The sequence below is a fragment of the Oreochromis aureus genome, linkage group 22, assembly GCF_013358895.1.
Source record: "Oreochromis aureus strain Israel breed Guangdong linkage group 22, ZZ_aureus, whole genome shotgun sequence".
Taxonomy (NCBI): Eukaryota; Metazoa; Chordata; class Actinopteri; order Cichliformes; family Cichlidae; genus Oreochromis; species Oreochromis aureus.
Window position 1 is genome coordinate 24,587,993 of NC_052962.1, and position 14,709 is coordinate 24,602,701.

At 42.0% G+C, this 14,709-nt stretch overlaps 1 protein-coding gene across 1 annotated transcript in view; it reads left to right on the plus strand.

Moving 5' to 3' along the window:
- LOC116319414 (dolichyl-diphosphooligosaccharide--protein glycosyltransferase subunit STT3B) overlaps positions 1-14,709 on the plus strand; it is a 99,309-nt gene that overhangs the window by 72,789 nt on the left and 11,811 nt on the right. The window contains exons 5-10 of the mRNA XM_031738728.2: positions 832-931; positions 2,422-2,520; positions 5,455-5,601; positions 10,426-10,474; positions 11,166-11,320; positions 13,579-13,790. Coding sequence (XP_031594588.1) covers positions 832-931; positions 2,422-2,520; positions 5,455-5,601; positions 10,426-10,474; positions 11,166-11,320; positions 13,579-13,790 — 762 coding nt within the window. The remainder of the gene's footprint in view (positions 1-831; positions 932-2,421; positions 2,521-5,454; positions 5,602-10,425; positions 10,475-11,165; positions 11,321-13,578; positions 13,791-14,709) is intronic.

Here is a 14,709-nt window from a genome sequence, read left to right on the forward strand (position 1 = left end):
GTTTGAAGCTAGTGAGGTTAAGTGGTTTGAACAGCTTGAATTAACAAAACAGATTGAATGTTGCCAGATGTTTAACATTCATTTGGGGGTTCCAACACTGTTGCAGAGGAAAACGTAGCCTACATGAGCCATTTTAATGCTTCTAGTTCTATGACTGCACAGAGTTTTGCCTTTCTATTAGGGATAGGATTTTACACTAGACAGCTGGTTGCATTGTTCTTTGTTTTTCCTGTTTCTACACAAGCATCGAATCTCAACACACAGGCTGTATTGGTGTGACACCCGGCAGTTGTCAGTATTCTTCAGATTTTGCTGTTTAGTGATGGTTGCCAAGCAGCTTGTAGACACATGACTGTCACCTTCTGGTGCCAGTGTCATATGTCATGTCATATGAAATCCAAGCACTCGTAAAAATGTGTTTTCCTTTTTTTTTTCCTTCAATTTTTTAATGACTTGATGAGCATTGAAGTCTTAAACATATCTACATTACTGTTTCTTTACAAACTTTATGCAAAGACAGACTTTTTGGTCCAGTTAAAGAAAGAAGAGGAAAAAAATGGTATAATTTAAAGCGTGGTTACCTTTTGATTGGCATGTTGTGAGAATAGTGTCCTCAATTTCACAGTTAAACACACCCACTCGCTCACGATCAGCTTTAAGCGCCAAACAGTGACGATCAAAATGCCAAACATGAGACCACAAAGCAATACGTGACAAAATCATTGGTACCTCCATGTTTTACATGGGCATCACCCACCCACCACCCACTCACAAAAAACTGAGTAATGATGAATGTCCGTTTACTGACATGTCTGTGTATTTGTGTTCTAGGTGTCGGCATGGGGAGGTTACGTGTTTATTATCAACCTGATCCCACTGCATGTGTTTGTGCTGCTCCTGATGCAACGCTACAGTAGGAGAGTCTATATCGGTAAGATGGTCACACACGCCAAACACGAGCACAGAGCGTGCAAGCACTCACGCCAGACGACAACTTTCACCATGCGGCTTGATATTTAAAACTCGCCCACATACCCGACTCTGTATTGGAGACTCGCTCGTGTTTTTAGATCCTCTCTCATTAGAATATGAATGTGGGCACTATACAGGAAAACCAGCGCTCATGCACACATGCATCTCACAACATGGCTGCCCGAGCATTTGACCCTGAAACAAGCTCAAATGCCCAGTCACGCCTGTGCTCGTCTCTCACAACAGCAAGCATTCCATCATCAGCAGTGCAGACATCTATACACCCACGCACCACTTAGCAGTAAATGTATCCACCTGCTACCTGATCCTCTTTATTTTTTATTTATTTTTCTATTCTTTGCATATACCGGAGGTAGAGAACCGGTGAAGTGGGTAGGCTTGTTATCCCACAGATAACGTCCAAGTTTCACGAATGCACGTGGCGGCTCCAGCACGTTATCCGTTGTCTCGGAGAACCCTCCACCGTCCTCACATCCGTCCTCAGCTCAGGATGAATTTATAGCAGACGCCACTATTGTGGTCAAGATGAATGATACCATGTCAAGTATCATCTCTGCATGATTATATGTTGTACTCACTGTAACTGGAAAGCACAGTCTTTGAGAGCACTGAAAATAAATTATGGGCTCTTCACAGTAAGAGGGCTTTGACCTACCTTTGCTCCTACAACAATTAAACTCTGCTTGGTGAAGCAGGGCTGTTAGAGGAGGTGGAAACATTTCTACAGTCTTCGCTGTTCCTCAAGAATAGCTGCTTCATTCATCATGCAGCTTTTCGTAGTAAATGAAAGATGGGGAAATATATTTGTAGACTTATTCCAAAAAAAGGACACCTGCTCTATTCCTTACCGCCTCTTTTCAGAGTCAGGTGTTGTTCAACTGCAATGAAGGAACACATTAAAAAAAAGCAGAGGGGTTAAAAAAAAAAAGAAAGAAAATCCTAGTTTAATAAAATGCCTCGTAGCTTGTTCCCTCGCAATTCGTCTCTGTCTGTCATGAGTCAATAGCAGATGTGTGGAGAGAAAAAAAGATCGCTGAGGGCGGTCAGAGCTACTTCAAAAACGAGGCACACTCTTCAGGAAGAGTATGAAATCTTAATTAAAGTGGTGCATCTGCGAATTGGTTTCCCGAAGCTACAATGGTGGGAGTTGAACTGTTCTCAGCACTGTCATCTCACTTCGGGCCTCCCGACCACACCACGCCGAGCCAACTCCCATTTTCTCAGTAAATGACATCGGATTAGGTATTTTGTATTTGCTCCCTCTGAGGTACAACAGTGAAAATCAATAGACTTTAAATACCCCAACCGAAGTTGATTTCCCTCAGTCGAACCCAAATTGTGCTTTTTTTCTTAGCGGTGTAGCTTTATTTTAATGATTTACTTTTTTTCTGGTCTTTCCCCGTTTCTCCGCTGTTCTCCTCTCTACAGCTTACAGCACTTTCTACATTGTGGGCCTCATACTGTCCATGCAGATCCCTTTCGTCGGCTTCCAGCCAATCAGGACGAGTGAGCACATGGCTGCTGCTGGTAAGTCTCACCCTCTGTACCTGCAGTATGACTGATCCTCTATTCAGCCTGGAACAACAGGTTCCCCTTTACAAAGCTCAAGCCATCTGATGATGAAGTCAGCAGTATTTGGAAGATACTGCTGCTCTTTATTCCAAATTTATGACTCACTCATAACCAGATGTCACAAATACATGAATACACAAGCATATTTCTCTTTATCCTACCTAAAGCAGGAACAAGCAGTTATTTGTGCTAACAGCTGATCTAATCAGTATGTTTATATTGACTGAACAAATGTTCAGAGTGTTCCCTTTAACTCGGATAAAACACTTCAGTTATTATGTGCTTTGAATTTCAATAGAGTAGTTTGGATACCAACACTGTGTGAAATGTGGCTGAATAAAATAATTAGGACCTTGCTCATCATATGGACGCATTGCAGAAATTATAATTCAAAGCTGTTGATTCAGCTCTCAGTCTGCTGTGACTGTCAAGGAATTTCTGCCACAACCATAGACTGTAAATAAGAGATGGATGTAGCCACCATGACATCACCTGTTAGTTAGTGGTATCCCATTTTAACGCCTCAGACTGAGCATTATGCCCATTGCGATCTGGATTTATGAAACCAGAGGTGATGAGTGAGTGAGTACTTTCGGCTGCTCCCTTGTGTCCCAAGGGGTCACCACAGGGAATGGATCTGATATGGCACAGATTTGATTCCAGATGCCCTTCCTGATGTAACTCTCCCCGTTATCTGTGCTTGGCACCTGCTCAAGGAATACACTAGCCTATGTCCTGAGGCTGGGTTTGTCTCCCCCCTCTTGGGCTTATCCCATCTTTCACTTCCAAATGTGATAACCTTTACAACAGTGCTGAATCAAAACCTGAAGAAACACGCTCATACATTAGTGACCTGCCACTCACAAAGTAGCCATAGCATGAAACATGCCCTACTTTATCATATTTTACCCTAAATAGGACCATAATTTGCAAGTTGAATATCATTCTGTATAAAATGGTAAATGCATTAGTTCTTATTTAGTGCTTTTCTAACCGAGCACTCAAATCACTTTGTACAACGTACTTCACCCATTCACATAAGCACTTTTTTTCTACATGCTTTCTATCTAACATTCACTCTCAGATGAATGTATCTGAAGTTCGATCATTCTGATTAGTAGATGACCTGCTGTACCTCCTGAGCTACAGCCAATTAAATAAGACTTGAACCTAGGGTTTAAGACCTGGAATTTCAGTTCAAGTCGCTTCATCTTTATTTATATAGCACCAAATCACAACAGCAGTCGCCTCAAGGTGCTTTATATTGTAACGTAGAGACCCTACAATAATACAGGGGAAAAAACAACAATCAGATGGTCCCCTTTAAGAAAGCACTTGGCAACACTGGGAAGGAAAAACTCCCTGTTAACAGGAAGAAACTGTCCTTCCTTCAGACAGAACCAGGCTCAGATTGGTAGCGTGTGTGATGAGAAAGGCATCAGGAAAATTATAAAGCGAGCTAAAGAATTGTTTTTTTAGTATACTTCTTTCTGCAGCAAGAGGTGTCGCCTCCTGCTGACAGTAAACGATATTGCAGGTTTTATTCACTTACACACTTGTTTATAAACTCTGGCCACAAATGGAAAGTTAGGTCTTATTGCAGTTGTTTGTCTATTAAAGCTGGAACTGTGCAGGCTTGTTTGATATCCAAAGCACCCACTGGTGATTGCACATGCTCTGAGTGGTTGGCTGCAGCAGGAATCGAATCCCCTTGTGCCTACAGTGATAGTCACGCTCTGTCTGCAGGAGAACATTGGTACATCTATGAAATGGATATGGGTAAGCACCTACATGCCACCCATATGGGCTTAGCTCTTTAAGCACTGTTCATTTTGGCTTGTGGGTAGCTTATTAAAGCTTGTTGAGTATCGTCTCTCAAGTGTGAGCCCCATCTGCTTGCTGACAGCATGGATGGGTGCGTACATATGTGCACGATTCGTTTACGTTGTTGGCAGCTTTAAGAAGATGAGCGGAGGCCTTTTGGAGAATTCACTTAACGCCACAGCAGGTAGGTGTACTCTGAAGTGTCCCTGTTTTCCTGGATCTCTCCAACACAAACAGCATTACGAGAGGCTTTGAAGAATGCACCATCAAAAATCATCTCTGCCTCTCTGCGTTTTTGGCTCCCCGCTCGCTCTCAAAGAGCAAGTGTGGTTTTATGTCGCTCTGGGTAGCAGCTGCTCAGAACATCTGGTGGTAGCATTCACGGAGCACAGTGGGAGGCAGGAAGAGAGTGACAGAGCCATGGACCTGTCGGTACCGCTGAGATGTCGGCCCCTGAGGCAGGAAAGCAGAGTGGCATGGAGTGACAAGCGTGTTAGCATCATGGCGGCACTCCAGGAGACAGGCAGGGGCTTAACCTTGGAAATGGGTGAGACCTGCTGTAGGCGATCGCTGAGGGCGGAGGAAAGCAGGGAAATATCACAGAAGGTTTGATGAAAGATGGTAGGTGATGAAATAGGAGAGGGGGGGGATAACAGGATCTTTTCACGCTTTTCAATTTTTATATCAAATTTGCCAAACACAGGCACGCTGGGGAAAAACAGCTCTGAGAAAGTGACAGAGGAAGGAAACGGGAAAAGCAAGTATAACCTAAGGGGCTGAAAAAGAATGACGAGACAATAAAAGGAGAGGTTTATTTACACACATTTGTTCCATGCATTTGAAATATGCTGTCCAGCAATATTCGTCTTTCACATCTACGTGAGTAGCCAGCAGGGCCGTTGTGGAGTGCTTCATCAGTATACTGTTTAAAATAGCAGTGCTTCTCGACCATGTAAGCTTGCTTTGCTCCCTGCAGGATGCAGCATCAGTAGGAACCTCCTCAAATATTCAGTGTGAGTTTCCTTTGTATGTTGGCTCACGTTCTTTTATCTGTCTTTTTCTCAGGTGTGTTTGCACTCCTCCAAGCCTATGCGTTCCTGCAGTACCTAAAGGACAGGCTGACCAGACAGGAATTCCAGACACTGTTCTTCCTCGGAGTCTCTCTCGCTGCTGGTGTGGTCTTCCTCACAGTGATCTATCTCACATACACAGGTCTGTATGTCCTGATGCACATGCTGCTTCCATACCTTGTAAGCTGTGTCATTTGTTTGTTTTCAGTTCTCAGAGGGTTTTTTTAAATCATCTTAAAGGGTAAAGTGTGTAAAATACCATTACTAGATGTGAGCAGTCAATTCTGTTTTCTTACCCCTTCCATTTCGACTGCATAATCCCAGCTACAGTAGGACCTGATCATTGTTTATCTACACTGAGAGTAGGCTGTCAGTCTGCTGTTTACCTCAGCTGTCAATATACTTGGTTTCCACATCTAATTACTTTGGAGGCTCTAAAACTTTGTGTTGGAAACAGATACGAGTCAATGAGTCAATGACGCTGACTTCCATCTGACAGCAATACTGAGGTTAGTTGTCGAGGATATCCCGAGTCAGTAAGGACTGCTGTTTATGTTGTGTTAGCTGCTGTTAGTGAAACTTTCTTTGAAGTGACTCAGCCAGTTGTAAGAATGTAATCACACTGTTTTATTGGAGGGAAAGATGAACCGTAGAGCCTAACATTAGCTAGCATAATGTTAGCATATAACCAGCTGTTTTTGTTTAGCTGGCTCACACTAAGCTGTCTGCAGACATATCTGATCTGTTGACAATAAGTAGTTGCGACAATGTGGTAATCAATAAGCATGTTTATGCACATTTTCATGTGTTAGTCCTGACTTAAGTTCAGGAGATTAAGTTTGAGGTGAGGAGGAAGAGGAGGATGGGGAAATGAGGAAGGAAATAGAGCAGCAGTGGACAATTAGAAAAACTCAATGAGAAAGAGATGATAAAATATACAGGTGTAAGTGTTGAATGGTTGCATGTGGTTTGAAAGAGTTGTCTGTGATCTTGAAATTAACTTAAAAGGAGTAATACATAGGTGGCTGGTCTCGAACCACAAACATAAAATGCAGTTAGGCAGAATGGCGTTGTCCATCTCAGCCACTATATTCAAGATGGCCTCCACAAACTAGCGCCCACTCTTATGTATTTTTAGTGGATTCAATGTTTAAGAGAATCTTTTTGAAGCCATAATTATACACTCATCAATTAATGTTTGTAAGTACACTGTTCTTTTTTTCCTTTTAAATAAACTCACACAGTACTGACTGCACCTTATTTCTTAGTAATCAGATTTGTCAGATTTTTTGCTTTCAGCTTCACTTTTAATGGTTTTATAAAATCAGCCAGAGCTAACAAATTAAATCATGAGCTTTTAGTTTGGGAACAGTTTGAGAAGGTACAACTATTTTAATCATTTTAGCATGGCTTTAAGTTTACCACCAGAGTAAACAGTGTTCACAGCTGAGCATTGGTTAAACTTGTTCCCACCCAGTCTAACAAATACAAAGATCCTCTTTGTTGAGAAATGAAACAGAGCCTTAGAAAAAATGCAAATCAAACACAGATGGATGGTAGGTGCACTTACGTGGCAAGATTGGTTGAGAGACGGTCAGATCACTTCATAGCCGATGATTACTTTCTCATAAGACTGACAAAGTGGAGGATGATCATGTTTTCATCCTCTGAAAAAAACCAAAACCTAAATTATGTTGAGATTTGTTGGGCAGCCAGTCTTTTGTGAAAGGAACCATTAACTAAATTTCAATGTTGATCCAGATCTGGGATTTCAGCCATTCTGCATTTTGTTTTCTTCTTTTAGCCAAAAGTTAGCGCGCTCCTACTCTATTCCCCGATGGCCTAACCTCCGGGCCTCTCCATCGGGCTTTTAACTCGCGCTCGTGTTTGTCAGAAAATGAAACCTGGAAGGCAAATGATAAACAAATATAAACTGATATGATTGCTGCAGCTTTGCTGTTGGAGAAAATTTGTGGAGGCTTGTGCTCCACCATGTGAAATGCTGTTTTTGATTGTTGGACCCCAGCACGTGCAGCCAGCTGGTCAAACTTTGTCCTTGTTGATGTTTTGCCCATTATTTTCAGTTTGTGGCCAAAGGGCTCGAGTTTCAGACGGTTTAAAACGTTGCCTTCTTGCTGTTTATTTATTGATTTTTCCTTCTTTTTTCCCCCTTTTTGTCTCCTGCCGAAGGGTTCAGATTTAAGAGCACAATTCGGCTGACTGATTAGACTTTAAAGGCCACACAAGTCTTTTACCGTCATATTTTAAAAGCATTAAGATATGGAGAATTTGGTACACAACAGCCCACAGAGGACACTTTAAAACAACTTAATCTCACTGGATTTTCCGCCTTTATCGTGTGTTGCTTCAAACTGGCTCATATGTCGTTAACTGATCAAATACAGAGTTGCCTGTAAGCGAGTTTAATATGTATTTATTATATGACTGTCTACTCCAAAGTGCTTACAGATCAAGTCCATCTGTCCAAATAGAGCCGTTTCAGAGAGTCTGACACTGTCTTCTCTGTATATCCAGATGTTGCCGAGTTCACCATTATGTGTGGGTATTTACCAAAAATCTTGATCCTCCCCGTTTCAAAGGCCCCTTTGACCCTCATCTTGCATCTTTACAGATAAGTTTTCCAAATTCTAGAGCCCAACTTTGAAGATTCATTTTGGCAGACCCGCATCAGGTCGTAGAGAGAGCACTAAAGATTTTTCTCGTCTTTGATGTGGTTTATCGAGGCGATTTCCCGTAAACGTGACCTCAGCGAGACTTTTTTCCAAAACAAACTTTGCTGCAAGCAAGAAAACAAGACATGCTTTTACTGCAAGATTTTCAAACTTGTGAAGGACAACTATGTAATGGAGAAATGTTCTCTCTCTCTCTCTCCTGCTGAATCTTAAAGGAAATCAGTGTTGTGGGTTTTTTGTTTTTGGTTTGGAAATTACCGTAACTGTTTCTTGTCATCACTTTTATTTCCTTTTTAGTTTATGTTCATTTGTCCATCCATCCGTTCTCTTCCTTATCCATATCAAGGTCGTGGGGGGGCTGAAGCGTATCCCAGCTGTCATAGGGAGCGAGGGGGGGCCAGTCTATTGCAGGGCTAACACATAAGACAGACAAGTTGTCACACTCACATTCACATATAAGGGCAATTTAGAATCATCAGTTAACCTAGCCCCACTAACTGCATGTCTTTGGACTGTGGGAGGAAGCCAGAGTACCCGCACAAATGCAGAAAGGCCCAGGCCAGATGTTGGAGTTGAACTCAGCACCTTGCTGCGAGGCAACAGTGCCAGCACCAGTTTATGTTCATATACAAATAATAATATGAGGATAATAAAATGTATGAATAACTTAACTGCTTAATTTGTGAAAGAAATGGCATAGAAATGGTCTACATCTGTTATTGAAACCGTAGATTTGAGCCTCTGGAAATAGCTGACTGTACAAAATGACTATATTTCCTTAATTCAGATATCTTTAAATTAAAGCTAAGAGTCTCGTCTTGATTGCCATATTCCTGCAAATTATCTAGACTCCTCTGGCTTGTACTAAGAGCAAAGACATGATGGCACATTATAGCCGACATAATGCTGGCATGCTTGGACTGTTAGGAGCTTCCTGCCTTAGAACTGATTGGCCTCATATGGATGCAGAATCCCAGTCTCTTGAGGATAATTGCTTCGTCTAATAAATGCTGTGATCTGTCTCCCATCTAAATGGAGCTGTGGGAGTTGAAGACCGCTTTTGAGGTGAGACTGCGCATGTCTCACTCCTCTGGTCTGTCAGGACACCCCCACTCCCCTCATTTCAAAGTCTGCAGCATTATACCCGGGTGGGTTTTCTCAGTATCTTTAACTCGGAGCCAAGCATCGATTGATTAAATCAGTGTCATCCTTTAAATGAGCTCTCAGTAAAACACCATCTTTCTCTTGCCTGCATTCGTTAAGAGCTTTGTTCCGAGTTTTATAGATTAAACACATTTTTCATATTATCTTTTAAAGAGCTGCACAGGACATGTCACAGCCGTATGTGGGTACAACATGACACAAAATCCAGAAATATGTAAGAGTTCTAGGTTTTCCCCCCCTGTGAGAGTGCCTGTGAGAGCCTGCGGGCAACAGTTCAGCTGAAATATATTTCAGATCAAAGCTCAACCAAAATAAGACATTTGTATGCGCACATAAAATACCCTGTGCAGCCTAATTTGCAGCCTAAACGGTTTCAGTTACATTCATAAACAAGTCAATTCCAGTAATTAAGTAACATCAGCTGAATATATTCTCAGCACTGACACATTCTCCACTGAGAGGTTTCTGGGTTTTGAACTATGGTTGGCAGAAAGTTTAGTTGTAATGTTGTTTTAAAGCCGCGAAAATCTCAGTCGGGTCTTCACCGTATTTCAGAACAAATCAGACGGAACTAAGTCATAAAATCATTATGTCATAAACTTCCACTGGATGTCTCTTCACAGCTAAAGATTTTTTGGTCATTATTGGTCATTTTTGTACACATTTGTGCATTAGATTTCTTTGTTATCACTTAGCTAATGCTAGCAGTATATTCTATTCGTCAGTTTTGTTATCCTCAATCAGTCTTTGCTACGGATTTCCAGACCAGCAGGTTGCATTATATATTTTTTTTACATATATATATATAAAAAAATATATATTTTTATATATTTTTTTTTTCTTTTTATTTATTGAGAGCTGCACAGTTGGGCAGAGTTCACCCTATAAATAATTACATATTGTTGCAACAAAGGGGAGGCAAATTAAAGTTTCTGTTATATTTTTGTTCCTCACAATGTTGCTGTAACAAACAACTTTAATCTTGCTCGTCTTTATATTAACCCCCCAACCCCCTCCGAACCCCCAGTTGCAGTCCTCGTATTTCAAGTCTTAAATGGAAAGCATTTAAAGAGCCTCTCTTTATTGATCGTCTTTTTTTCTGCCTCTAGGATACATTGCTCCGTGGAGTGGTCGTTTCTACTCTCTCTGGGACACCGGGTAAGCTCTGCTGACCTTCACACTCTCGCTGTCGATGGACCGCTTGTTCAGCCGTGTGTGTGTGTGTGTGTGTGTGTGTGTGTCCTGAGATGGATATTACCCCCCTTCCCCTCTCAACATCCCAGAGGGGAAAACTGTAGAGCACAAGCTGTGTTGAAGTATTGTCTTACTCCCAAAAAGCACCAGGCAGTGCTATGTTTTCCAAACGCTCCGCAGTGTGTTTGATATTTCCGAATCAATGCCCCCCTCCCAAATACCCCAGTTTGCTGACTAAAGCAGTAACTGATGCCTCCCCCCTTCCTTTCCTTCGGAGGCTGATATTAATTCCTTAATGCGCTGTGTGTTGTTTCTTTCCCAGCTGTAATAACAAAACACTTGAGAGAGAAATATTTAAGATTGTACAGAAAGTGCTGTGTAAAAGCCCATTAGGAATAAACAGGGAACACACAGATCAGAAACTACTAGCAGAAAAGTACATTACTCATCAGTAGTGCTAAATTTCTTCATATTTTACCATAAGCATGTGGGGGAGCAAAATTACCCCCCGACCCCACTCATAATTCTTGAGTTAATCAGGAGGATCTATTGTATAATTTGTCTCAACACTCCCAAAGCATTCAGCTCGACATGAATTCCACCCGTCTCTTCCCTCCTCCCGGTTTCTCCCCTCCTCCCTTCCTTCTACACGCAGCTACGCTAAGATCCACATCCCCATCATAGCGTCGGTGTCGGAGCACCAGCCGACGACATGGGTGTCCTTCTTCTTTGACCTACACATCCTGGTCTGCACCTTCCCAGCGGGCCTTTGGTTCTGCATCAAGAACATCAACGATGAACGGGTGTTTGGTAGGAGTCTCTCTAAATATGAATAAATGCATGAAAACATGATTTTTCTCTGGTGTGGAGAATGAGGAGTGATCCAGTATGTTATAAACCACCACAAATGCTTTTGTTTTGTTTTTTAAGTCGTGTAAACCTGTTTAATCTAGACACAGTAATGCTGTCCGTGTTCAGACTAAAACATCTCAACCACTATTGAGTGACTGGCCCTGAAATTTTATGCAGACACTCCTGGAGTCACCTGACTTTTAGTGCCCCCACTAACTTTTTATTTTATATCTTAATGAGGTTCGCTTGTGTATTTTTAAATGAATAGTCTCTATAAAAGAATTTCCATTCATCGTTTTATCGTCTTCATCACATTAAATTTGAAATGTATAAAGATGGAGGTTACTCTCTTTACTTGCTTTCTTGTCTTCACTATGTTTTATCTAAAAAGGGTGAACAAAGCTGCAAAAATCATTTAAAGATGGGCAACAGGAGAAGTGCAGTTCTGAGACTTAGCTCTCTAATATGCTTCATCTATCAGAGCTACCTATCAGTAAGCAGCAACACCCCTAAAAATGGGCAACTTTGAACCCTAATATGGTTTAAATGGGTGTTGATTTTTAAAGAGGCTGGTTTAGGGTTGGAGAATTTAACAGTTTATGAAGCCAGCCTCATCGGGCCCTTTCAGGAACCTTTTATTTGCTGTTTTTTCACCCTCCATGATTCATCCATCTTTGGCATTTTCAAGTTAAAAATTTATAGAAAACAGACAAACCTGTGTGTAATGCGGGCATTTTAATGGACTTTTGTCGTGAAGACAGAGCTGAGTGGAAAGACAAAGCTTTTGTTTTACTAGTTGGTTTACTAGCAGTCCAGACCCCTTCACCTGTGGTTATGATTTCCTAGTAATGGCTGAAACTGAAAGAGGAAGTTATCCAATGCAAGTAGCTGAAATTAATTTCCTCCGCAGGGCAGCAGGGCTCATCCTTAGAGATAGGGTAAGGAGCTCAGGCATTCAGAGGGATCGAGGAGTAGATCCGCTGCTCCTGTGGTTGAAAGGAGCCAGTTGAGATGTTTTGGGCATCTGGTTTGGATGATTCCTGGGCGCCTGCCTTTGGAAGTGTTCTGGGTATTCCTCCCACCTGGGAGGAGACTCCAGGGTAAACTGAGAAACCACTGATGAGCTTATGTTTCTCATCTGACCTGGGAATGCCTCGGGATCCCCCAGGAGGAACTGGAAAGTATGGCTGCAGAGAAGGATGTTGAAATCCCCTAGTCTGCTGCCACGACAACCTGATGTTGGATATGCCACGGACAGATGGTTATTGTTGTCAACAATATAATGGTGAAATTCCCTCTGCTTTTAGCAGCACATAGATGCATTTTAAGCTCGGTAATTGGATGCTTCTTATTGAAACCCTGTCATGTATACAGCGTCTACTTTTGACTTTTCAGTGAAGAAGCAGGTATTTTCTAATTTGTCTTGAAAAATTTAACGACCGATAATTCAACCTGGAGAATTTCATGCCCATCACAGCCCTTAAATTCTCCAACAGTCAGGCCTGTAATATTGTCTATGGAGCAAATAAATAGAGAGCCAGGGATTCCTGAAATAGCTCCTCTGTCATACCTGATTCATTGTCAGCTGGGATTAGCGCTTGAATTAATAATGGTTCTGTTTTTAGTGGAGTTTATTTGATCATCTGTGATTACAATGCATGATTTATATAAAATAAAAATGGGTAGAACGTCGTGACTAGGAGGCCAGTCTGTGGACACCGCATCCTTTCTCGAGTAGCTTTAAGCACTCTCAGCTTTGAAAAAGCCTGAAATAATGAGATTGAAATTCTTTATACAGCAGCTTAAATAAAACTTAGGGTTAGCCAGCCAAGATGGAGGGCAAGGAACCCTTAAGTGCTGGAAACAAAGTCCTTCAGCAGCCTGTTTCTCCCACAGACTTAATTAGCCAATTACAGGTATTGATTAGCCACACACCTGTTGAGCCGGGTCGGTGCTTTTCAAGGACAAAGAACAGCCAGTGCTCCTCTATTCAGGGTTTGAGATCTGCAGTGCTAACATAGACTGATTATTCAGTGTTACTCTAACAACTCAATTTCTCTTTCCGTGTCTTTATCTGCCTCCAACACCGACTCATTTTGTCTCCTTTATATTCACGCCGTCTTTCTCCTTGTGTCACCTTTGTCGACTTTGCTTTCCTTATTCTCGGTTTTTTAAGTTTCTCTCAACCACCGCCTTCTTTGTCTCCTGTCTTCCAGTGGCTCTCTATGCCATCAGCGCAGTCTATTTTGCCGGCGTGATGGTGCGTCTGATGCTGACTCTGACTCCGGTCGTCTGCATGCTGTCAGCCGTGGCTTTCTCCAGCGTCTTTGAGCATTACATGGGAGACGACACAAAGAGGGAGAAACCCCCTGCTGAGGACAGCAGCGACGAAGATGACAAGAGGAACTCCGGGAACCTCTACGACAAGGTCAAAGCACGGCAGAGAAACTGCTGAATTTACACTTCACTGATCTCCAGTATTGATAATGCTACACTTTGTTGATGTCATGTGACAGGTCAAGTGGCTGTGGGAGTAAACTTTTGTCCGGGAAAAATGTAATAAAATGAGCAAAGTCAAAAAGCTGTCGACGAGTGAACACCCGTGGGGTGTTTCACACTTTCGTGGCACCTTTTGGGGTTTGGATTCATCAGTTGCGTATTTGTCAGCTTCCCTCCTCACTCCCCACCAGTTTGGGTAAACTGTGATTCAGCTGTGATTCAGTGGCAACTGTTTGATTCTGTTGCCATAATTTTAGCCGCCTTTGTTGAATGTTGAACTCTTTTCTGTAGTCACGGCTGAGGATGCGTCAGTTACAGCCACGTAATTCCATCTTTCTTTTTTTGCTTTCTCCAAAACACCTCTCTCTTCTAGAGAGGTTTCTAAAATGCCTTTTTATCTCAAACAACACACTTCATAAAAATACTGGTAAAATGGCAAATATCAAAGGTCGTCGGCCGAGTTCGCACACAGGTTCGGGAACATTGAATGACGTCAACGCGTTTAGATCTGAAATTTGGAGTTTAAGCCCTTTTTGCGTTTCAGTTTTGTCCTTTGAATGTGTCGTGGTTACATGTGGATACTTAATTAGTTAGCAGCTTAATTGAGATGTATTTATTCAGGTAGTCTAATTAAGATCACGGTCTCATTTACAAGACAAACCTGTGAACAAATTACATACATATCACATCACATTATGACCGCTCGCTGACACAAGGCACCAACAGAAGAAACCAGGGAAGAGCTTAAAATAGATTCAACTTCTGGTGCAGTGGCTGACCCCCTGTTGTTCTGTTTAGAATTTGCCCAAAGCTTCACTACTTACAAGTTATAAAGGGGGGTGTAAGCT